Genomic DNA, 27,132 nt, shown 5'->3' on the forward strand with positions numbered 1-27,132 from the left:
GGTTTCAGACACACCCCTGAGGTTGTCAGAATTCGAGGGGTGCGAATGAGTTTTGTAAAGCAGGTGAGCGACAGGGTGCGTCGTCGCCGCCTGTGTCAAGTTTCATTAGGATTTTTTAAAAATTTAATTGTATAGATTTTTAATTTTATATTTGTGGATGGGGGATCCTTATTTTTAATTGAAATTTTTATATTTTCAGAGAAATTTCCTTTGGCTCCTTGGTTCCTGGCTCTGAACTGACCAAAAATACCTGTACAATTAAAAATCTCCGGTATGCGCTTTCTCAATTTTCATCAGAAATTTTTTCAAAGTACACAGCACTTGCTTTTTTGATTTATTTAGCAGATTCCAGTATTTATTTTTGATTTTCGAAGTTCCAAGCGCATAAGGAAATCAAAAATACATGATTTTTGAAACTACTGAACGCCATAAAATTATAAGAAATACGTGAATTTGTCAAAAAATGTAAAATAATCAATTTTTTGTTTTCTGTTCTATGTAGATGTTCAATAATTCGGACGATGAATACAGAGAATTTGTCCTGGAAATGCATGCAGTGCAAATAAACTTAAGCAATGAAGAAAGAAGTGAAATTTATGACGATGTAAATATTTTATTATTTGTTCATTTTATCAATGTTTTTTTAGCAGTAAGTATGGGATTTTCGTCGATTTTCGCGTGTTTTTTCATTTTTAGTGTGTGTAGCACACTATTACTTTCGTTCCGAAAGTTGAAAAATTCTTTGGCTCGAATGTTCTCCTAGAGGAATGGGCCGATTTTTTTGAATCTTTCGTAGGTAGGTGAGGCATAACTTGAGGGAGGGAATGTCGTAATTACAATTGCAATTACTCAATTAGCTTCTTGAGTAATTGCAATTAATTACGAAAATTTGTACCAAAAAAAGAATAAAAAAGGGAAAAGGGCCATATCAAAAGGGAAGCCGACAAAAGCGAAGCCGACTTTAAATTTTCAAAATTGAACAATGAGAAAGGTATCAAAAGCGGCGCCGACAGTCAGTTAAATTTATGTAACTCCACAGGGGTGATTTTTCGGGAATTAAACAATGGGAAATGTTCTTACAACCCCATGCGGTGTTACATACCTAAATTTGGAAATTTAACTGACTGTCCGCGCCGCTTTTGATACCTTTCACATTGTTCAATTTTGAAAATTTAAAGTTGGCTTCGCTTTTGTCGGCTTCCTTTTTGATATGGCCTTTCCCTTTGTGTTCGCTTATCTGCCGGTTTTTATTGAATTGAGCGAACACAACGGGTGGTAAAAATTTAATTTTGAAGAGCATGTTGCGGCTCCACCTGGAGCTAAACATTAAATTTTCAAAATTGAACAATGAGAAAGGTATCAAAAGGGAAGCCGACATCAGTTTTAAAATGTAACACTGCAGGGGTCCTAAAATATTCTTATCTACAGTGTTATCTTTCCCATTGTTCAATTTTAGAACACCTGCTGGGGTTTCATTTACACATGTTCAGTACCTAGATGCTGAAAGCAGGTGGTTACCCTTTCAGAATCAAAACCTCCAGTCATTTGTGATTTTGCTGTGCTCCCAAGAGGTTCTCTCACTCTCTCAGTACTGCAGTGCTTATGCTTTCCTGATATATCGCGTTGTGCTCCGGAGCTTTCAGAATAGCATAGCATAGTGTATTCGGAATCGCGTTGTGCTTTTTTTTTCAAAATCGTGTTGTGCTTTTTTTTTGAAATCGCGTTGTGCTTCTTTTTTAAAATCGCGTTGTGCTTTTTTTTAAAAATCGCGCTGTGCTTTTTTTTTTGAAATCTAGTGCTTTTTTTTCGAAGTTCGCGTTGTGCTTCTTTTTCTGAAATTGTGTGGTGCTTTTTTTCTAAAATTCGCGTTATTTTTTTATTTTGAAGTTCGCGTTGTGCTTTTTTTTTGAAATTGTGTGGTGCTTTTTTTCGAAATCGCGTTGTGATTTTTTTTGAAGTTCACGTTGTGCTTTTTTTTCAAAATCGCATTGTGCTTTTTTTTCAAAATCTCGTTGTGCTTTTTTTTCAAAATCGCGTTATGCTTTTTTTCCAAAATGGTGTGGTGCTTTTTTTTCAAAATTTTTTTGTGCCTTGATTTTTGAAGTTCGCGTTGTGCTTTTTTTTTCAAAGTTTGCATTGCGCTTTTTTTTTACAAATCAAGTTGTGCTTTTTTTCCAAAATTCGCGTTGTGCTTTTTTTTTAAAATCGCGTTGTGCTTTTTTTAATAATCTCGTTGTGCTTTTTTTTCAAAATCGCGTTATGCTTTTTTTCCAAAATGGTGTGCTTTTTTTTCAAAATTTTGTTGTGCTTTTTTTTGAAGTTCGCCTTGCGCTTTTTTTTCAAAGTTCGCGTTGCGCTTTTTTAAAAAAAAATCACATTGTGCTTTTTTACCAAAATTTGTGTTGCGCTTTTTTTTAAAAAAAAATCGCGTTGTGCTTTTTTTCTAAAATTTGCGTTGTGCTTTTTTTCCTAAAATTCGCGTTGTGTTCTTTTTTTTGAAGTTCGCGTTGTGCTTTTTTTTCAAAATCACGTTGTGCTTTTTTTTTAAAATCGCGTTATGCTTTTTTTCCAAAATGGTGTGGTGCTTTTTTTTCAAAATTTGCGTTGCGCCCTTTTTTTTGAAGTTCGTGTTGCGCTTTTTTTTCAAAGTTTGTGTTGCGCTTTTTTTAAAAAAAATCACATTGTGCTTTTTTTCAAAATTCGCGTTGCGCTTTTTTTAAAAAAAAAATCGCGTTGTGCTTTTTTTCTAAAATTTGCGTTGTGCTTTTTTTCCTAAAATTCGCGTTGTGTTCTTTTTTTTGAAGTTTGCGTTGTGCTTTTTTTTCAAAATCACGTTGTGCTTTTTTTTAAAATCGCGTTATGCTTTTTTTCCAAAATGGTGTGGTGCTTTTTTTTCAAAATTTGCGTTGCGCCCTTTTTTTTGAAGTTCGTGTTGCGCTTTTTTTTCAAAGTTTGCGTTGCGCTTTTTTTAAAAAAAATCACATTGTGCTTTTTTCCAAAATTCGCGTTGCGCTTTTTTAAAAAAAAAAAATCGCGTTGTGCTTTTTTTCTAAAATTTGCGTTGTGCTTTTTTTCCTAAAATTCGCGTTGTGTTCTTTGTAGAGGGTACTTGGGGCTCCATGTTACCACTCTACAGTGGTAATTCGATGCCCAGGCCGGAGGCTGCACTGAACCAGGCGCAACGCCATCTGGTGGGCTGGTTCAGGGAATCTGACAGCCGAGAGTAGAACACAGAGTAGCTTCGCAGTTTCCTAATTCTTTTCTAACGAGCAGTATCTAGTTTTTACGCTGGCTTGTACAGCTCTTTGTAGGAAACGCCTCTTTCAAGCAGAATCTTTCGCATATTGTTGAATGGTAATATTGTACATCGTAGCAACGTGTACTATGTATGTTGAAGTGCTTGAATAAATACTTGGGAGTAAATCGCCTAGCCATTTATTGTGTTAGTATTTATAGGAGTACTTGGTGTGGAGGTAAAACAGAGATAGGTATTTATACCTTGTTACTTTTGGTCTACACGGCCTTATCGAATTTAGTGGCCTCAGAGCCAGACAGTAAAAGTGAGTCTGTGGGCCACTCAAACAAGAAAGTATAGGTTTTACCATTACATTGGCGCCCAACGTGGGGCAAAACGCGAAGCTAATCGAAATCCGTGGAAGAGGGCAAAGTGACTCAATCGAGCCAAGAGGTGCTCGAGCTGGCAGCAAGCTCGCACGAGGTAGAGGAGCTTGCAGCGAATACACCACCGCCGCCGCCAAGTGATCCGGCACCGAGTCAACCACCGCCACCGCCGAGTCCAGTGCTACGAGACCAGGCACCCGGAGAAGCACAGCTAACACCGCAAGAGAGGGCGCGTTTAGAACTAATCGAACAAGAAGCGGCGTTCCGGCGCAACATCGAAGAGATGATGCGCGAACTCGACCGGCAAAATGCGAATGCTCAAGTGGGATACATGGAGCCGGTGCCGATCGAGGAATGCTTCACGCCTCCGGAACAAAGACGTCAGCCCCCGGCCCCCATGTGGATCCTCGCCGAGTACCGATTGGAGCTGGGCGGACAGCGATACTACCGCAATGTGTGGTTTCCGGTGACCCGGGATACGATACAGCACGCAATGCAGAGTAGGGGAATCATCATAGACGACAACCTTACTACGCGGGACGATTTGTTGTACTTTGAGCGCGATGGAGCAGCAGGCGTAATCGGGAGGTACTGGCGAGATGGTGCGATATTCTACGGAATTAACTCGTTCATCATAATCGGCGACAGTCTGGCGCATGCGCTCGTCAGCGAAATTATCTACCAAAACCAAGAAGAAAAAGAAGCATGGAAGACGCACCCAATGTCCGGATCAAGAATACGGACGACAACGATAAGAAAAAACCTGCAAAGATTCGTGTTAAGATCTCCTCAAAGAGTAGTCATGTCGATAGGCCAGTATGATGCCGAAACCGAGAAGCTCGACGAGATTAAAAAAACGTATCAGAGAGTTGTGGCAAACCATGTTCAGGCATAAAAAAACGTATCAGAGAGTTGTGGCAAACCATGTTCAGGCACGGTACTCGCCACATCCTGATGCTGCCATCGGTGATGTGGCCGCGGTGCCCGGAAAGGAGAGAAGAACTCAGACAATTCTTGCGCACGAGCCCTGGCAACTATTTCCCAGGTAGATATGTCTACCTCGAAGGCATCGAAGAGGTGATAGCGAGAGTGCCTCTGGCGGCGTTCCGTGGACCAACGCCATACCTGAACAAACATCAGGTCAGCGAGGCGCTTGTTCGAGTCTTTCCAGCAGCTACAATGCGTCTCATCTATTCTACGTTCTGAAGATAAATGTTTCCAATCGTAATGGATCTATTATGCAAAATATTGCTAAACTTAGATGAAACAGGTGAAGAAATGCCTAACACTAAAAAAGCGGTTTATACTGCCGACCTAATGAAGTCCAAAGTTGACTCAATGACACCAGATAAAAAGCAAACGATGAGTTATCATCGAGAATTCAGCGTGATTCGGCCAGAATGTCTATGACTGGCGCAGCGTAAATAAGGCGAGGCAAAATTCCGCCGATTCGAGTATTTTTCATCTTTGTCGTAATTTTTCATCCAATAATCATCTTTAAAGCCTGGTACAGACGATCCAATATATTTGACAAACTCGATTTGTCAAATCAAATTGAATTTATCAAACATATTTGGTTGTGTGGACTCTCTGATGATGTCTTTCTCAAATTTTTAACGTTTTGTTGATCGGAGACACCATAGACACCAACTCTGAAGATAATTCTGAGAATATAAATAATTTCTATTTTCAGAATTGGTGTCATCGATCAACAAAACGTTGAAAATTTGAAAAAAAAACTTAGATTATCAGAGCGTTTACATGATCTAATATATTTGACTTTCCATGTAACCAAATATATGTGATAAATTTCATCCAATTTGACAAGCCTGTTTTGTCAAATATATTGGATACGTGTGTACCAGGCTTAACATCCGACGTTACTTTGGTTCGATGATTTTTATTTTTAATTACATTGTATTTTTCGATTGATGTTGTTGTGCATTTTTACTTGTTATTCGTAGAGTTTAATTTCTTGTCTCGGCCACAGGCTGTATTTTTTGATTATTTTGTATTTTTTATTTTTTTCATTTTCGTTGGACTGATTATTTTTAAGATTAGATTTATTTGTGTATTAAAATTGGCGGATAATAAAATTATCCAAGCTATGACACATATTGTTGAACTGTGCCTACGTATAGGCAACCACATGTTAACGATGCCTTTTTACATCTTAGATACAACTGGCTACAGTGTCATAATTGGCAGATTATCACTACGTTACCTAGGTATAAAAATTGACTGTGAAGAAGGTCAAGAACACGCAATTTGTAGACCAAAAAATGGTCGACCTTTTAATATACCTTTTCTCACAGAAGATGAACGCATTTTTCATCGCAGCATAGTCTACCTTTGTAGGTCGGGTATCTGCACCCATAATCGCACGCGGCTGTGGCACAGCTTGTAGTTTTAAAACTTCCGTAGTCAGCTTTTGCTGATGTTTTCTGTTTTTTGTAATGTTCAATAATTCGGACGATGAATATAGTGAATTAGTCCAGGCACTGCATGCAGTGCAAATCAACTTGAGCGATGAAGAAAGAAGTGACATTTATGACGATGTAAATATTTTATTATTTTGTTAATTTTAATCAATGTTTTTTTAGTAGTATGGGTGCCTAATACTTTTTTTTGTATAGAACAGACGATTCCTATCACTTCCGATCAGAGACCCAACACTCCCGATAAGTAGAAGAACAATTGTGGAAACGGTTGCCTTTAGGCCTTGCCCCTCAACGCCGAAGAAGAAAAGGTTAATTGTAAGTAAAATAATAATTTAATTTGGTGTCCCTTAATTTTTTCACTTTTCATTAAATGTGATTTTATCAGGCAAAAGATTTCATCTATAAATTATGCCTTCGGGGGTTGCATAGAAAATGCCAATGTGATTGTGATGGAATCGGCTTGGACATGGCTAGTTTTATTTCGGAGGTGGCTGATCGCTCGAAAGGATGCAACATTATGCTTCCTATCTCTTGCCATTATTCGCGTGTATTTAATGATACGTATTTCTGCATGTCCAACTTTTTCAAATTTCTCCAAACGCATTTTCGCGTGTTTTTATCTATTTTCATGAGTTTTTATCAATTTTTGTCCTGTTTTGGGTAATGTTTAGTCAATTTTCATTTGTATTCATTTTTTTTCTGATCGATTCTCGCGTTATTTTACAAGTTGATTTTTGTTGATTTTTATAGATATTTTTATCCATTTTCACCGATTTTTTCGTGAGTTTTAATTTTTACGAGTAATAATAATAAAAAACAACCAATAGTTAAATTTTACAACTGATGCCCATTTTTTCATTTATCTGTTCGTGAGTTTGTAATACTCTCTATATTACGCATGCTGGTTCAAATTATTTCCAACTTAGGTTTTAACTATATCAAAATATGGATATTTTCAAACATTAAAAAATTGTTCATTCCATTTTTTTACAAATATTTTAGTTTCCTATCTGGCTCATTTGCAAAAAATCAATTTTTTGGTATTTTTTGAGGTAAAAGTTCTTATTTAAGAAACGTATTCAAAAACATTTGAGTTGTTCTTGAAATCAGTGTTTCAGACTAAAGGTATGTTGAATTTTTCGATGTTATTTTTTATATTTCTACTAATATTATTTTTACTTTAAATTTTTCTTTTTGATTTATCAATAATTTTTTTATTTCTAATATAAATAATAATAGGTATAAATGTTTTCAATTTTAAATTTTGTTGGGCAACAATGATGGAGTATGTACAGGGATTTCGAAAGAGCGTGATCGCAAGACGAAATCCTAATACCTACATATTATAATAGTATGGGTATTACTATACAAAAGTCGAACTGGAATACGTAAATTTCAAGTTCGATTCTTGCATTGTAAGATATTTTTTCATGAGTAAATGCAATGAAACAAACCTACTAGAAAATTTCTACCAATGAGCGATGAAGAAAGAAATGAAATTTATGACGATGTAAATATTTTATTATTTGTTCATTTTATCAATGTTTTTTTTAAGCAGTATGGGATTTTAGTCGATTTTCACGTGTTTTTTCATTTTTTTTTTTCTATTTTTGGGTAATTTTTATTTTTATTTTTTTACTGATTTTATCATATAAGAATTTCTATAGAAGTAGGACCTGCCACTATTCGTGATACAATCCCTAATTCTCAGTCTACACCTGCCCCTGACACAGATACAATAACGGAAAAAAGATCTGTGAGCCCAAGGCGGCAGATAAGCTACTTGACCCTGAGCCAGGAGTTAGGGTTTCCATGCAGAACGAAGGCTGAGTTACTGCAAAGGGATGGAGACTTGAAAAGAGATTGTCAATATAAATCAGATGATGTGAGTATTACATGAATGATTACATATTTATTCATTTCCTAGATTCGAAACAATTTATGTTCCATTACATGTTATTTAACTTTATTTTTGAAACAAGACACTTCTGACGAAGCAAGCTGCAGAACCTGGCGATTCACTTGGGAAACGAGTAAAAAATGCAATGAGAGAAGTACAACTTTGATGTTCCATTGGGAGATTCTTCAAACTGTATGAAACAAAAGAAAAAGCCAAATTTGAAGACTTGACGTTACACAAGTTGATCGAAGGTACAGTTCATGTGAAATTTCAACGTGATTTTCACAAGTGTTTTGAAATGGAAAAGTAAACTTTCTGTGATGTATGAAAGTGTAACTACTTAGGTATACAGTAGCATTTATATGTGAAGGGTTTCTCGATACGGATGGCCACTTATTAATGTGTGAACCGTGCTTCCGGGTATGGAAAGCCAGTCAACATGGTAAAGTCTACTTTAAATACGGCGTGTTTTGCCCCTTTGCCAAGAATGTCTGAAAAAACTACCTGCAACCATACCAATTACTACAGGTTATGCTTCATCAGTGGTGATAGAGATCTGGTACGTGGAGTACCAGCTGATGAGGGTGGTTAGCTATGTTGCAATTTGTTGAACATACGTAGGTACGGTTTTCACTGCAATTTCGCGTACGTTTTGAATGAGAATAGGAAAAAAACAAGAAAAAACGATTTTGTGAAAAATCTTCAACTACAAAAATTATTTCTCGAAATTTCCTTTTTTTTTCTCGTTTCAAATTTTGGCGAGGTTTTTACAGTTTTGAAAGATTTTTTTAATTTTGTATTTTCACGATTCTATAGTTTTGTCCAAAATTTATTGTGGTCATTTTTTTGCCTAAATGTTCCCTGCATTTTTTTTCATTTCAACAACTTCTCAAATCGTTCTATTGGCTAACATATTTTCTCTTCAAGAAATATTTTTCAAGTGCCCATCCATCCAGAAAGTTTTACTCAATATCCTGAGAAAGATGTGGCTTTCGACACGTCATACGAGTTTTATGCAATGTGAGCAACGAGTTCTGCGGTAAGTATTTTTAATTAGTTTAAATAAAGGTACCTACTTTAATTTTTTCATTTTTTTTTCAGGATCATTGGCGATGTGACGTAATTTACTGATTCCATACAGCAACCATATTTTTTAATTTGTATACTAATTTTTATGTAAAATTTGCGATACCTAATAAATTCAGTTAATTTATGTATTTTGAGAATTAATGCGGGCGATTAATTTTTTTAATTCAAGTAATGAATTCGCATAACTTCGATGCAATATGTACTTACATCTCTGAATGCATTTTTCAATTTTCACTGCATAATCGAAAGTTTCAGACACTAAAGTATCGTCCACCAATACCCCCTCGAAGAAGAACGAGGACCCCAATGCAGCCAAAAATGAGAATTTCGTGGGTAACACGTTTCCCAAAAAAGCGGAACATCGTCAAGAGAGTGGTGAGTAAATTACAATTTACTTTATGTTTTATAAATTTCCAATGATTTTTCATTTTTTAGGTTAATTGTTGATTTTCTATTTTTTAATTACTGATTTTCTATAGGTTAGTTGTTGATTTTTTATTAATTATATCTTGGATTTTTTTCAGCTAATGGAGACTGTCTACCAATTTAGTATAATAAAAAAAAGACATGTTGTTACTGCGGTGGAGGGGGCAGGATAAGCAGTGCGGAGTTGGCAAAGAAGATTGAAACAGATTTTTTTAATTCAAGTAATGAATTCGCATAACTTTGGTCGATTTTCGCGTGTTTTTTCATTTTTTTTCTATTTCTGCGTAATTTTTATTTTTATTTATTACTGATTTTATAAGAATTTCTATAGGAGTAGGACCTGCCACTATTTGTGATACAATCCCTAATTCTCAGTCTACACCTGTCCCTGACACAGATACAATAACGAGAAAAAGATCTGTGAGCCCAAGGCGGCAGATAAGCTGCTTGAACTTGAGGCAGGAGTCAAGATTTCCATGCAGAACTAAGGCTGAGTTGCTGCAAAGGGATGGAGACTTGAAAAGAGGTGCTCAATATAAAGCAGATGTGAGTAATTGGTTAATGAATTGAAATTATTCTAACAGACGAACCGAGAATTTGAAATTTGAAGGAAAAAAATCATTAACTATAAATTTGTAATTGTCGTCGGGCCGGATTCTCTGCAGTCTACCTATTTTATGGTATTCTTATTTACGTAAATAATATGTATAACATTTATTTTTATAAAAGCGAGGAATTCCAAATGGGAATTTTCATAAATATAAGTCCAACTAAACTTACACATGATTGTATCGCATTATATAGAGTTCTGGTTAACCTTGATACTTACTATACGAAATCGTTTACCGCATTAACCGAAATAATATATTATGTACTTCGAAAAATGTGTATGTAAGTGAAAAAAAATTACATATGCAATGATAATTCATTGAAGAAAAATTAAAAACCGCAACTCGCAACTGTTTTAATTGGTGGAATGTTACGCCCATAATCGATTCGTCTTCGCGTATTTCTTTAATTTTTTTTTCAATTTTTTCTTATGTAGATATAATTATTTATTTATTTTATGAACACGTGCGAATCCACGTGTAATTGTAATTATTTTATACAGCGTGTCCTAAAAAAAAATATGTTGAAATGTCTGTTTTATTTTTACACGTTGGAATTTTTGTTTCAATTTATCAAGCAATGTGCATTGCACATACTTATCCTTAGGGTATGCTAAAATTGATTAAGTTGTGTTGTTTTTTTTTCGAAATATTATTCAATTTTAACGAGTACCGTCTCAATTTTTCCGCTACTTATTTTTCTGTCTATGAATTTTTTTGCGATGACGTATGAAAAAATTACCAACATTAATTACTTAATCAAATTCTGCGCTTTTCCTTTTAATGCGATTACTTAATTTATTGCCAAAAATACACTTCCTCGGTGAATACTGAATATATTTCAAAAATTTTCCAACGAATATTTTCAACAGGTGTGTACTGTACCTACCTATTTTCTTATCCCTGCTTTAAGAATAGATAAAAGAAAAAATATGTTGAGCAAGGTATAGGTACCTAGATGGCCAAATATTTGAAATCTCGCAAGATGTGCCCAACTGAGTACTACATGAATGATTACATATTTATTCATTATCTTAGATGCAATACAATTTATGTACCATTACATTTTATTTAAATTTATTTTTGAAACAGACACTTCTGATGAAGCAAGCTGCAGAACCAGGCGATTTGCTTGGGAAAAAAGTAAAAAATGCAATGAGAGAAGTACAACTTTGATGTTCCATTGGGAAATTCTTCAAACTGTATGGAACAGCAGGAAAAGCGAAATTTGAAGACTTGATGTAACACAAGATGATCAAAGGAACATTTCATGTGAAATTTCAACGTGGTTATTGTTTTATTAAATACTATGTGATGGAATTGTCAAATTACTTGAATTCTTCGAAATTTTGGAAAAAAGTGTGATTTTTCAATTTTTGGGCAACACAAAATTAATGAAAAACACGAAAATTACTGAGATAAGCGAAAACTTCAAGCTTGTGGATTTCTCAGTTTACGGGGGTTTGATTATAATCATATTATCTCATGGAAATGGCCAAGAGATATTCGCTAAAGATGGAACCTTTACTTTAAAAAAGATGTTCATTGAACAACTGACTAACGAGAAAGTTCCTCAACTGGCTGGTCACAAATTGAAGAAAACACTGTTTTAGGCACTTGGAAAATTTTTGTACATCTTTATTTTTTTCATTATAATTTTTTTTTTTTATTAATAATTTAATAAATTTAATTCCTAATTTTTTTAATATTTCTACTAATATTATTTTTTCTTTTTGATTTATTGATAATTTTTTTATTTTTAATATAAAATGCTGATGAACAAAACGAAATATACAATGATGTAAGTATTTTATTATTTGTTAATTTTATCAATGTTTTTTAGACGATTCATATCACTTCCGATTAGAGACCCAACACCCCCAATAAGTAGAAGAACAATTGTGGAAACGGTTGCCTTTAGGCCTTGCCCCTCAAAGCCTAAGAAGAAAAGGATAATAATTGTGAGTAATATAATAATTTAATTAGGTGTCCCTTAATTTCTTCATTTTTCATTTAATGTGATTTTTTCAGGCAAAACATTTCATCTATAAATTATCCCTTCGGGGGTTGCGTAGAAAATGTCACTGTGATGTGATGGAATCGGCTTGGACATGGCTAGTTTCACTTCAGAGGTGGCTGATTGCTCGAAAGGATGCAGCATGCAGATTTTGGAGTTGACATGTTATAAAATATTATTCTTTATACTCTCTACCTAGATATGTATAAACTTAAATAAGTAATTCTAATAATATTGTTTTTCCAGAATCATAATAACTGCGTATTTGCCTTCAAAAAAAGACCAAAATTGGGGAATATGAAGTTCGTGAGATACACCTATAGCCGCGTTTTTATTAATAACCGGGTGTGGTCATCGTCGCACTTGCAAGGTGGAAAAGATAAATGGTGAATTCTGCCGATTATGTTATATCAAGAACCTCCCGAACCAAGAAGAATATCCGAAATGGATTCGTCTTGATTATTTGGACTGGTGTGACGAGCAATCAGCCATGGTATGTAAAAGTTCAATTGAAATTTTATCACAACCAACCAATATTTCATTCACGAATATACTAAAACCACGCCATGTATTTTGATTGTTTCCGTAGAATTAATGATCGAGCTTCGAAAATCTAGCGAATCGCTGAATTTGCGAGATTGAAAAGCAACAATTACTTTAATAGAAGTAGTTTAATTAGATTAGTTTTGTAATGTGTTTCGATTATGTGTAATATACTTCGTTGAAAGTGAATATGCATAATTCTTGATTCATTTTGAACTACCCATAGATACTTCGATGAAAGTAACTAATTCACAACCATTGTTTGATTATGCTTGGCGTAAAATACTTAGCTAAAAGTAATCTGCTTGGTAAACAATATCGCTAAAATATTGTACTTATCATTACCTAACAAGCCTGACTGTTTTTATTCGATTTTCACGTGTTTTCATATTTTTAAAATTTTTTAAACCCATTTTCGGATGATTTTATTTGTTTGGCATTGTAATTTTTATGGTTTTTAACTCGTAATTCGCGTTTTTATTCGATTTCCTCGTGTTTAAATTTTTTTGATATTCATTTCTAGTCAAATTCGTGAGCTTTTCGTGTTTTTTCGCATAATTTAATTTTTTCAAATTTTTTCTAACCGATTTCACGTGATTTTCATCGATTTTCAACGATTTCGTCGTGTTCTGTATTCATATTTGAGTGTTTTTTATTGATTTTTATCGTAATTCGAGTGTATTTTATCATTTTTATTTTTTAAATCAATTTTTTGGATTTTTAAAAATATTTTCGCCAATTTTTTTGTTTTTTGCGTGTTTTTTATTGATTTTTATTCGATTTTCCTGCGTTTTTACCAATTTTTTTTTGTGTTTTCATATGTTTTTCATCATAATTCATAATTTACATATTTTTATTCATCTTAATTTTTTTGAACCAATTCTCATGTTATTTGATTTTTTAACTCGTTTTAAAATTTTTTGGGGTGTTTTTTTTTATTGTTATTCGATTTTGGCGTGTTTTTACTGATTTTTTCGCATGTTTTTATTTGTGTATCGTAATCGTAATTTAAGTAATTTTGGAGTGTTTTTGACATATTCCTCTAATTTTTTTCTGTTTTTTTTTTTCTTTCAGAGTTTCTCCAATGGAGTCTTCGGTTACTCAACTCCACTCAAAGTGGAGGATATGAAGCGCATGGAATACTCCATGACCATAGATGATGAGAGCCCGGAAGAAGATACTGTACCCTTTGATAAAATTTATGGAAAGGTTAATACCTATTGATTTTACGTAATATGTAGCATGCACATACTTACTTGTACCTAACGAATTATTTTCAATTTTTAGGGCAATCGGAGGTTCTTAGAGATGGTGCGCTTGAGCCCCACCCCCCAAAGGATACCAAAAGGAAACTTTCATTCGAAAGCACACCCATCAATTACTTCCTGGTGGAGAAGGTAATTTTTTTCTAATTTGTATTTTTGTAATGTTGTTTAAATTGAATTTTTCTGTTTTGAATTGTATTTATGTATTTAATTTGTATTTTTTTTTGTTTCAGCCTATGGAATATGTATTCAGATTTTCCCTGCGGAGGGAAAAATGCTGTAAGGATTGCTCTCAGAATAAACGACCCCAGATCCCCATCACTTGTGGATATGTTCTATTGGTTGTTGTTGAAATATGGTACCTGGAGTACCAGCCGAGGGTAGTTGGTTATGTAAGCATTTTTAATAAGTTTAATGTAGGTACCTATATCAATTATTTCATTTATTAATTTTTTGTTTTCTGTTTTTTTTTCAGGATCAGTGAGGATGTGAAATAATTTTTGCAAACATGCCAGATTTTGGCGACTTGAATGAGCTGGGAAACATCAGAAAGACATTCATCGAAAGGCGTGTAATAAAATGCCGCCGGAAGTTAGTATTTTAATTTAATTGTAGTTTTGTAAACAAATTTTAATGTTAATTTTGTAAAAAAAATTATTTTTAAGTTTTTTTAATATTAATTTTTGAGGAAATTGTAGGTATGTGAAAATGTTTCGAATCTATTAATAAATTTAGGTATTTTATTTCTGAGAATATTTTCCTTGATTTTTTTGGCCAGTGGGAAAAAAATCAGCTCTCGCAGGAGCAAATTGTAAAAAATCTGCTCTCACAGGAGCAAATATTGTAGAAACATTTCTGAGCCAGAAATTAACATTGAAATCCACCCCTTGCAGGAACTGTTGTTTTTCGCGTGTTTTTTCATTTTTGCATAATTTCATTTTTCTTTTTTTTTCAAATGATTTTATACGAATTTCTGTGGGAGTAGGACCTGCCACTATTTGCGATACAATATCCCTTATTCTCAGTTTATACCCATGCCCCTGCCTCAGATACAATAACGGAAAAAAGATCTGTGAGCCCAAAGTGGCAGATTGGCTATTTCACCTTGAGGCAGGAGTTAGGGTTTCCATGCAGAACAAAGGCTGAGTTAGTGCAAAGGGATGGAGACTTGAAAAGAGATGCTCAATATAAAGCAGATGTTGCGAGTACTACAAGAATGATTACATACGTATTTATTCATTTCTTAGATTCAAAACAATATTTATGTACCATTACATTTTATTCAAATTCATTTTTGAAACAGACACTTCTGATGAAGCAAGCTGCAGAACATGGCGATTCGCTTGGGAAAAGAGTAAAAAATGCAATAAGAGAAGTACAACTTTGATGTTCCATTGGGAGATTCTTTAAACTGCATGAAAGAACAAGAAAAGCGAAATTTGAAGACTTGGCGTTACATCGGATGATCGAAGGTACATTTCATATATGGCTAGCATCTTGGATTGGTAATTCATCGAATAAAAAAGTCTGCATAATACTCGCATAAAAGACTTCATTTCATAAATCTAAAAGTTTTCTACAAGGAAATCAAATTCCTTCATTCGTTGTATTTTTTTCACACACGAATCAGTAGAACTTATTAAGATATATTTAGAAAACATACCTCTCTCACTTCCAAAAAAAAAAACCAGAGCACCTCTAAAAAAAATTGGAACACTCGAACATATTTCGAATCAAAAATAACCCAGAAAAATCCTCGTACTTGAAAAAAAAAGGGCTGCACATTCTGCCCCAAAAAAACAGAACGATACGTGGAATCGAGAAGCTTACGGAGCACCCTGTGTAAATACTGATTAAATCCACGAAACCATCACCATCACGTGCCCTGTATTCCAGCTCGTATATTTTTCAACCCATTTAATACATAACACATCCATCGCCGCCGGCGACGAATCAACAAAATAGTAACGATAAAACGTTGAATCATTCTCACAATAGTAATGCTATATGCGACATTCTCTCTATATATAATTTATCAACTTTATGCCGCGAATTTCGCGTCTTTTGTACACAGTTTGTGACGCCAAAGGTACCTATTCGTAGTATACATAGTACATCGTACCATGTATACGCAATGAAACATGTATACGATACGAGTATACACACGAAACATACGAAATAACGAATTTGTTGCTTATATATTTACACAAATACGATATCGTCGAGCTTATTTCGCTGATATACATACATACCATACCTATTTTGTATATGAATATTGTTAATCTACATAAATTACCAATTGGCAAACGTGTAGCATGAATTTACTTATACTTACGAGATCGATGCGAAAATGATCTCGGGTTGAGGCACCTTTTTGGGTAATTCAAAGGACCTTCTCAAGGTGAGAATTGAGATGATTGACTTGGCTGGCTGTACCTACCAAATCCATCTCAAATGTTAGATCAGCAGATGCTGAGATCTCTACTCACACATTCGAAGAACTGGCGGAATACGACGACAACCCACACCACACACATCACAAGTCATTCTCAAATCCTCACACTGCAAATTATATTTCTATTCTACTTACTAAATAATCTACTTATTATTAAAAGTTGATCTAATTGTAATACTCACCATCTAATATATGTACAGAAATACTAGCCGGCTTCATGTTGGACGGTACACAGCTGTAGTTACCGGAATGCGAATGATTGATCGTAGCTATGGTCAGGCTACTGGTGGACTTATTCTTAAACGTACTAATGCCTCTGTATTGGTCGAAATTGATCATCATGTTTTCGTGATACCAAAACACGAAACTTGGTTCTTCAGTCGATTGAATAAATTTACACGTTAAATGCATCTCGCTACCGTTCTTTATATACAACTCGGGCGACCCGTTGATCATCGCGTAAGCGTCTGTAAATGTCAAACGATTATTCGAGTCCACAATTTTATCAACAATAAATAGAATCAACAACCATTTGGGATATTGAATTACAGCAGAGGACTGGAAAGTGGAAATGGATTTTTTGGGATGTAGAGCTGCGCTGCTGCTATATACCTACAGGGTGTCCGAGGAGTGGTTGCAGCGAACATTCAAGAGGAAATAAAATATAACCCGACTCCTACAATTTAGGAAGTAAATGGGGAACAAATTTACATCACGCAAAGTCCAATTCTGTGTATGATAAATGGCAAAGTTATCACTTTTTTCGTCTATGTATTCAAGTTTGAAAATCGTACCTGAAATTACAAATTTGATTTTGTAAGTCAGAAGTAAGTAGCCAGAGATGCAAGATTTTCAATTGTCCTCCATCTGAAATTAATGACTTGAATTAAGCTTCTGTTTCGGGGAATCCTAATCAACTGGGATATGGGGTTTCGGTACTACATACAAACATAAGGATATTCGAATTATTTGCTGCATATCTCATACATATTAGAAATCACGATGTGCGGCCATCGGACACAGCGATGAGATGCGTAGTGGATGATCACACATGGTTAGTGTCTTTTTTCTTTAAAAAGCAATAAAAATACGCCGAAGTGTAGCTCGGATCCTTGTTCGAAGGAGACGAGAATTCAGTCGTATTTTATCATTTCTGTACAATCGACAAATTCATCGAATTAAACATAGATAAATTCAATTTTTAGTGCAGTAAGTAAGAGATTTTCATTCTTGTTTTGTTCTATGAAGGTTACAGATAAGCAAGATACTACCGAAATAGAGAGGCAAAAATTAAAAGCCCCCAGTCCAGGAAAAATTTGCAAACGAGACTGGTCTTTTGGTGGTTATTGTACTGCAAGGTATGTTGTCAAAAGTAAATTAAGTAATTGCATTTTCAAGAAATATTAATTATAATTGCTGTTTTGGTCATGTTAAACAGAAAAAGGCACCACAAATGAAGAGAATTCAGCCCCAAAATTCTTCAAAAATGCGGACACAAGCGCTCGGTATCACCAGAATTAAGACCCCTCGTGTAAAAATCCGCCGATTTGGCATGGAATGACCCAGAAGGAAATCACGAATGAGTACTGTTTTACCTTTCACGGATTCCTCTAAACATTCTTGAATTTCCTCCATTGTATTTGTATCCAGAGCTACAAATATGACATACACTGCCTTCCACCTCTACGAAGTGGTCTTTCAATAATTGTCGGTGTTCCAGTAATTTAATTAAGTAGAAAATTAATAAATAAATAAAATAAAACATAACTATTGATGCCTTTGCAATGTCTATGAAGGCGAAATGGACATTATTAGCGTCGATAATAAACTGCTAAAAATCAAAGAAAAACAAGAATTACCTACTTTGGGTTCCAATTTTCTTCTTTATTTATACTTCGCTTTCAAGTTCAATTTAATTTAAATTTTCTCCCCTGAGAAAATTTCTTTTTAAGGGGGGGGGGGGGTGTTAATATTCGATCAATTTCGTTTTCTCATATAATTATAAAGAATTCGCGAACCTCCAATTTTCATTCAAAAAGCTTGCTGGTGAGTTTTTACATATTTTTATAGTACTTCGGTATTATTAATTTTCTATTATTTTAATTTTTTACTTTCATATTTTATTATTTTTACGGATCATATGGATTCTATCTTGACTCGCATTCAAGGTAATATGTCAAATGAAAATTCTCTAGCAGTTGAAGTTGAAACAAACAACTGGGACAGAAAACAGCAGCCCTTTCAAGTTTCAAGTTCTGATGAACTTTGGGATTTTCCAGAACTACCTAATGCGCCGATTGTAATCCACTTCAATGGAATATTTTTATTTTTATTTGATTTTACAAATTTTTATTTCCTTTGGGAAAATCACGGAGACGGCAATGGATGTACAGTGGATCGCTCCGGGACAATTAATCAACATCCAGGAATTCTTACGACCAATCCTACGACTGAATGAAAGTACAGCGGAACAAGAGCTAATTACCGAGCCAATGGAGGTCGATGAGGTACAATTAATGCCAGTCATTGAAGCTCCAGAACAAATCGTAGCGATATCTAGACATATCATAATCACCGATCGGATCACCAGAATTAATACGGTTGAATATCGGACATGCTACATCTCTGTCGAAGGAACACAACAAAATTAACATTTTGGAACTTGAATTCCAGTTGGTTTTCATTTAGGAATATAACAAGATTTTTAAAATGTCACTCAAAACAGTATTTTAAAACATACAGCTACAATAAAAAAATACGCAACAAAATAAAATTAATTGAAATAAAATAATGAATACAAATATTTAAAGAAAGTGTTAGAGTTCACACAATCTAAAGTATTATGAAAACCTTGTGAATGGAAAATAGCTATGTTATATTATATGTAAAATGTACTCACACATTCACTATGAATACTGACGGACAGTTTTTTTTCTGTCCGTTAGGTTGACTGAAGATCATCATTACCTCCTTTGACAGGAAGGTTACGACTTCAACTCAATTACTTCATACCTATCGTAGTGAAATTCAAAGCAGCTAAATCTTCGCGAAAGATTCCCCCAGAAGTGAAATTCGGACCACGAAATAATCAAAAATAAGATGAGTTTCCTACTAAATCGAGGCTCCTGAACTCGAATTTGGACTCGTATTCCAGCCTAAATATGACCAAAGTAGGTACCCCCCTCATAATGTTCGTCGTTAAATCAATGCCTAACCTCCTGAAACCAATTTTTCTGAAAAAAAATTTCCTACATTTCAGCAATTTGATGGATTGATTTTTGCTACTTTATTTTTCAGTTTGTCTAATTTTAACATGTTTTCATAATTTTCATACAATTTTGGCTTTTTTTTTTGACAATTTTTCTCATATTTTTTATACAATTTAATCCTTATACATATTATGACAATTTTTATAGTTTATAGTATGTACAGTTTTATTGATGGTGTTACATCGTTTCAATCAAATAAAATTTTGAAGAGTATTTAAAATGCATTACTTTTTCATATGACTATGTAAATGTAGACGCGTCGAAATGTGTTGCCAAATATCATCTACAGTGTGGATGCATTTGTCAGCGACTTTCCAACCAATCGCCCGATTCTCATCATATGTACTAGAATTCCACGCTAGACTCGTAAATGGAGACCAGATGATCGTCGTACGACGGCCGGATAGATCGGCGCGATTTATGAGACCGACGATAATTCCTGCTGAGTTTTTTGGAATGTTTAATTTGAACTATGCAAATTTTTTGTAATGTAAGTATAAGGTTACGATTGTATAGGTAAGTAGAAGTTCTATACTCCATCGTTATCAACATGTTAACTTTAGAAGAATGCGAAACCTTATCGCGTATTCTGATGATTATAAAGGAAATCCTTGCACTCGTTCGAGAAATGCTCAGAACTCTCCTTTAAATTATCTATACATAGAAAAAATGTCGTGCGACGCGCGCAGGCGTATAGACGTGCAAACGAGGATATATGTGCAATAGTACAATTTTAATGTAAAGTGTGAGAATGTTGAACAATCAAATGAAAATGTGGAGAATCGCGATAATGTGAAAACAAAGTCACGTGAGAAGTAAGAATTAATGTTAATTGTTATTGATTTCGAAACTAAGTTGAATAATCTAAATTCATTCTTACTACATTCCTAATGACTTTAAAAAGGAGTAATTTCGCAATTTTATTGTTTATTGGTACCAAAATCCCGAAGTATTATTTTGTATAGGTACCTACTTAGTTGATAAGTCCAAACTTTAAAACCTAGTTAATAGTTACGTCTAAAATGTTATTATTTTTTTAAAAGTTGGTGTTTTTTCATATTTAATGGTTAATTTTCTTTCAGATACCTACCTACTTTTTTATGACGTTACATAATAAAAAAATTTTTTGTAATTGAACTTCTGTTCTATGCATTATGTGAAGTGATAATTTCATCGGAAAATTAGCAAATTAACGACTAAAAGCTGGAGCACACCAGGCATCTATTCGATTTTGTTTTAAGATGACAGAAAACTGTACTAATCATGATGCAAAAATACAAAAATACATATAAATTTATTCAATTAATTGCTCGGTGTATGCTTGGCGAGATCCACCCAAGATCCGCCGAACGAGTAGAAAAAAAATATTGATTCTTCGATTTTGTTTTAAGATGACAGAAAACTTTACTAATCGTGGTCTAAACATACGAAAATATGTACAATCTTTTCCTGGTAGCCTTCTGGTGATTTCCACCAGTAATTCACCAGACCGTGTTTGATCAAATGTTGAAATTAAATGAACTTAAGGACAGTCACTGTAATGTAACAGTGACCGGCAAATTAGTTGAATTGAGTGATTTGTGTCAATCTAAAAATAAAAAAACAAGCTTGTTCAATTTTGCACTTGCGGATGTCGACATGAAGATGGGTGGAAACTCACTAAATTGTACGAAGGAAAAAGCTATCCATTTTTTGAAAAGGAGAATTCTGGAATTTTTTCCATTTTTAAGTTCTTTTAGAATCAAGGTCCAGGTTTGTTGTATTCTCTGAATCATAAACATGATGGCCGAACGAAAATATCTTTATGATGGTTTAAGAGACATAGAATTAATGAAAATCGGATCGTATTTGCTAAAATAATTTCTGAAATGGTTTTTCAATCAGTTTTTCTGTTTCTGGTTTTGATAGTTTGCTGCAGATGAAATATACTTCAACCACCGTGATGAAGATCGGTGCGTGAGTTGTTTTTTATTTCATTTCCGTCTGTTGCAGCTCTCAGTGATAAGGCCTTGCCAACATCATATTTGTAGGCTGTAGGCAATATGTTGTGCAGTGGCTGAATGAGCAGCATACCTGCCCAATGTGTCCAATGTGTCATATTCACGCAATGACTGCATTGAGACCAGAAATCGACACATTTAATATTTAGAAACTGTAATTTTTTATTTGAAGTATTTTTTATTATTTTTTTATTAAAAGGTTTCTTAAAAGTAACTGAGTTGTGTTTTTCGTGTGCACAAGTTCGTGTCGTCAACCATGAAACAAACAACTGGGACAGAAAACAGCACCCCTTTCAAATTTCAAGTTCAGATGAACTTTGGGATTTTCCAGAACTACCTATCAAGGATTTAAAGATCCTATTTACTGGTAGGAACTTCTCAAGGTTTTCTTAAAAAACCAGAGACGAAAGGTGTGCCATACTTATTCTTCAAAGAATTCAGCACTTGAGCAGTGTTCACCACTCACTATTCAAGAATTGATTTTGTAACTGATTCTTACCCTGAGAAAAATATCAAACTTGCTGAGCAAAAAAAAAACGAATTAAGAAAATGCGGCGGTGTACAATAAATTGAAAGGTAACCAGAAAGTGAAGAACTGGAATTAATTTCTATCAATTTCAAACAATAAAAACCTATTCATCGATTTCGTTTTGTATTGTGAAGAACAAACCTACCTGTTCACTTGTCATACACAGGCCAAATGCCACTTCGTTTTTCTCTCGTTCTTTTTATTACTCAAGTAGTTAGCATTACGATAATTTAGATTTGTTTAGTTAATAAAATTTCAACAAATCAGTCAGCCTTTTTTTACAGTGAATAAGCAAATAATGGTATACTTATGCTTATTTTGAAAAATGGTCGAAAATGTCCAAATGTTCTAGAAAAACTACCACAAATAAATCATTTTAGAATATTCTCGAAAAGAAATGGGGGTAGAACATTTTTCAGTAATGTAAAAAGAAAGTGATGATTGAAATCTTCGGAGCTAAGGAAATCAGTCAAGTTTTGCGATCCTTAATAGATTATCTGAAGGAATCGATTTCTTTTGATTTATTTCTGAAAAGGGAACTTGACAAATGAAAAATTATATTCCAATTCCTACAATTATTGCTTAGCCAAGTATTTCTTAGAAAAACTTGCAGTCACCCTTTCGTTGCGAAGCATACGAAAAAAGGAAATTTGCACTGAAAACGGTGAAAGAAATCCTTACATTGGTAGGACTGACCGGTCTTTATAGGAATTTTATTTCTAACTATAATATGCAGATTTTGTGTCCCATTTATGACCTGACCAAAGACAACGATGTTCGCCAGGCCGTTATGTAGGTGAAAGAGTCAACTTCAAATTCGACATTGACCCAAAGCTGGGTCCTTGGAGAGGCGAGAAATTCCGTCCTTCGCAGAAGATTATGGAAGCCTTGAGAAAAACGATCGCAAAAATGCTGCGAGAAGGTATAATAAGGCCCTCACTGTCAAAATACATTAACACAATGGCGCCTGTAATGAAGAAGAATGGTGACATTCGACTTTGTTTAGATGCCGACGAGCTAAATAAAAAACTACAACAAGTGCTCACAGAACCGAACCCGGTATGATCTTAATGTAAAAAGTGCGTTCGCGTAAAGTATAATTATCGCCACACGGTGTTAAAAAAGTTTCCGTCCGACAGAGCTGTGGGTTCAGATTTTTCCAGTGGTAATGGCCAAAATTCCAGACTTCCGGTACGAGGCACCTGCCTGAATTGCCAAACGGCCTTGGGAATTGAAGTTCGGGCATTCAACGTACGTAATCAACTTCAAAGGAATAGCGAAAAAGCATGCGACGATACCATAGCCCATTACAGTCCAGCTTTGAGGTAAAAACATGGATAAAAACCGCTCATGCACTCAGGTATGGGATCGACCAGAAATTGCCAATATGATACGGGTACTACTTCAACAAGATCTACGAACAGATTTTGAATATGATCCGAAAGAATCATGATTTTCTGAGAATAGCAATAAGAGCCACAAAATCCAAATCCTCTACCTCGAGCCAATATTACATCACTTCGGTCTAGATTTTCAAAGTGGCAACTTGCTTTTATGCTCTGTAATGCAAATGTGCGATTTTTGAAGTATTTTCGTAATTTTCTTTTCTACTGCCAAACAACTCCGAGCAAATAATTTATCATTTGTAAAATCAAAAATAAATTCAATTACTTAGAAAATAATGTTTTTTCATTTATTTTTAAATAAAAATATTATATTGACTTTTTGAAAATTTTTAATTATATCTATTAATTAAATTTAATGTTTTATTTTGATAGATTTACAAATCCAACCTACTAAGGTACCTATCAACTGATAGGATTGAAGGTGTGCACAACATTTCAGCACATATCACAAGAAGGAGGAGCAAGTGATAAAGGTTCTCCAAAATCCGTGAAAAACAGAAAGACGGATTTTATACTGCCAGCTTGTGGCAGAGAGAACCTGGAGGAAAAAAAAGGATTGAAGGTGTTGATCTTGACATCCGATATGGGTTCAAATAATACGGCGCTCTGGGCGAAAATAGATGTATTTTCGAAGAAGGGTTCTTGCTAGATTTCTTTTAAAAACACTATCGCCATACGAGGTCTGACAATTGCAATGTTTGTGTGGAAAAATGGTATGTATTCATACAAGCGTCTCCCATATGAGACTGCTGTATCGGAGTTTCTTTTTACTGATGCATTTAATCATACTCGTCGAACTTATTATCCGAAAATTTACAACGAAAATGTTCGCCATCCGCACATACAGGGTTGCGACTCTGGTAGTGAATCATCTATCGAAAATTGCGGACCGATTAGCGACGTTCTATCTGTTTTTACTGATGAACATGATTATCAACCTCGTATACCGATGCTAGATCATTATTTCGAAATTTGTCAACGGTTAAGAGATAGGAAATATCCTCGTAAGTATCATATCGTTGAATATTGTCGCGATTATTATGAAAAGTATCCTTCTGACCATTGTCAATATGATCCGGTGAATATTGATCAGGCTCGCGAAATAATCAATAACGATCGTTTTAAATCAAACATCTCTGAAGATTCATTTCTTATGAGCAAAGAAAAATTCGATAGGATTTGTAAGGTAATTCCTCGATGTGGTAACGTTGTTATTGAAAATTACAAAGATTATACTCGTAGATATCTAAAACAAATGAAAGATGAGAAAATCATTAAGTAAACTCTGAGAAAGTTTTCTTTTGTAATGTTTGGTTTGTATGTGAGAGGGGGGGGGGTGTATTTTTAAAATTTTCATTTCATAATAAATTCAATACTTATAACTAATATTAATTCAATTGTTCACTTTTTTTTTCTCATCAGGTTACTCCAATGGAAATTTATTTGAAATTCTTGGATCACCCGAAAAATTAATTAGGAAATTCAACGCATTGGCCAAAACAACTATAATAAAATTAAAAGACATATCTGGATAATCCTCACGAATATATACAATTGGCAATGGATTCAATTTTGGAAAAACTTGTGAAAAATTGTGAATACTTGTGCCCTGAAGGTGCAGCTGGTGAGAATCTTGAAGTGGGTTCGCGTATGACATTAAATGAATCGGTTAGTTTCGTTGCAATACACATTAGAGTGTAATAGATCTTCGGAGTGAAAATTTCTCAAAGCACTATCATTTGTGGTACAAAATTACGAAAGATCGACTAAAATTGATGTAAAATTTGAACTTAATCAAAAATTCAAAATCAAGGTAAAAGTAAGGTGGGAGGTGTGTTTGTATTAAACATGGTATTAAAGCTCTTTTCTAGTTTGTGAATAATTATTACTCAGATATTCGCCATTCGGTTATCTACTTCTGGTTCGTGAGGATAACTTCAGTCTTCAGCCAGGTCTTATCTTATCACTTCACCATTAAAAAAGTCGATGTATCGAAATCATTATCGATATTTAATCGATATATCGATTTTTTCATTTGAAAAAAAAAAACATTAATAAACTTTAATCGCAAAAATAATAAACTTTAGTCAAAGCTACAGAGCTTAATCGGAAACTAAATGAGTTGAAATTTTGAATATATGTACATTCCTTAAACTTGAGAATAGTCGCTTTTACTAATGCCAAAGTTCAACTCGATTCCATCATTTTATATTTGCTTTTTGAAAATGACTGAAACTGATAAAACAGCAAAACTTTGAAAAGCTCTAAAACCTTTCAAAATCATCGACGATCGCCATGTAGGTTGGTATTGAGCTTGAGTATTTATCATTACAATATAACTACAAAATTTACATTTATGTTGAAAATAGAAAAATTCGCTTATAAAGCAAACTCGAATACTACGTCGTCTGGAATTATAACACTTTTTTGTTACATTTACAAAGTGACGATTCCGGGTCGAATAGTTCATCATGTCTTTTTTTCTTTTCAACATAAGTAGACAATCTTCGATTTTTTTTCTTACCTAATTGACTGATTTTTCCTCTCTTTCTACTTACATGCTGTAAAGATACCGAATAGTACTCGCAAAAAAAACAATCTTTGGGTATATAGGTACGTATAGAAAAAGGATCGTAGAGGAAATCATTCAATTTCTGATCAAGATTTTTCAATTGATGCCACTTTATTGTAGCACCCTCTTTTTCAAGATTGTAATAAAGAATCAGTTTGAATTTTAAAATTGTTTGGGTTTAGAATTATTTATAATTATTGATTTAATTGCAAAGTTCATAAAACAAATAAAATTAGAATTCATACTTGTGATTTTTATTTATGTATTTTATTAGATTCAAATTCGTTTTTTTTCAATAGGTATTTTTCAACTTGTTTTGGTGGTTGAAAACGTCCGTCGTATTCAAGTATCAAAGGGTTTTGTAGGTAGTGGTATCAGGCCCTGGATCGCCAATATTCGTACTTCATTTTTCGTTTTTTTATAAATTGTTTTTTTTTCGTTTAATAAACAATCAACAATGTGTTCCGATTTTCGGTCTCATAATTTCCGGATTACTAATAAAATTAAGGATGGCACATCGTGAATGATTGGTATGTTTTCAAATACTAAAAACAACTATGAGCAATATTTTTCCCACTTCTAATAACACGTGGCAACCCATCTTGTGATAAATCATTGGAAGATGTGGTCGATCATTTTATGGAGATGATTGCTATAAGAATCACACAGAACCCTATCCATTTTTTGTAAAGGAGAAAACTGTATGTCAAGAAATTAAATTTTGCAAGCTTTGCCGTAAAGAATAATACTATGATGATGTGGGGTATTGCAATCTCAGAATGGCCATAAATTGAAAACAACATTTATTTGGCTTGGAAAGCTCTTTAGCAGACAAAGTACAATCTGAGGCTGAATTTTAGCAGACAATTTTCGACTTGAAACTTCAACTTCCACACACAACAGGAAACATAAAATGTCATCACTACATATGTCATAACTGTAAAAAATATGTCCCCTATGGCCATCTATGTTACATCCAACGTTCAAAAAA

General features: G+C 34.0%; 1 protein-coding gene across 1 annotated transcript in view; it reads right to left on the reverse strand.

The window, feature by feature from the left end:
• LOC135840635 (limbic system-associated membrane protein-like) overlaps positions 1-27,132 on the reverse strand; it is a 390,872-nt gene that overhangs the window by 58,089 nt on the left and 305,651 nt on the right. The window contains exon 5 of the mRNA XM_065357259.1: positions 16,548-16,832. Coding sequence (XP_065213331.1) covers positions 16,548-16,832 — 285 coding nt within the window. The remainder of the gene's footprint in view (positions 1-16,547; positions 16,833-27,132) is intronic.

Source organism: Planococcus citri, chromosome 3 (assembly GCF_950023065.1).
Source record: "Planococcus citri chromosome 3, ihPlaCitr1.1, whole genome shotgun sequence".
Classification (NCBI taxonomy): Eukaryota; Metazoa; Arthropoda; class Insecta; order Hemiptera; family Pseudococcidae; genus Planococcus; species Planococcus citri.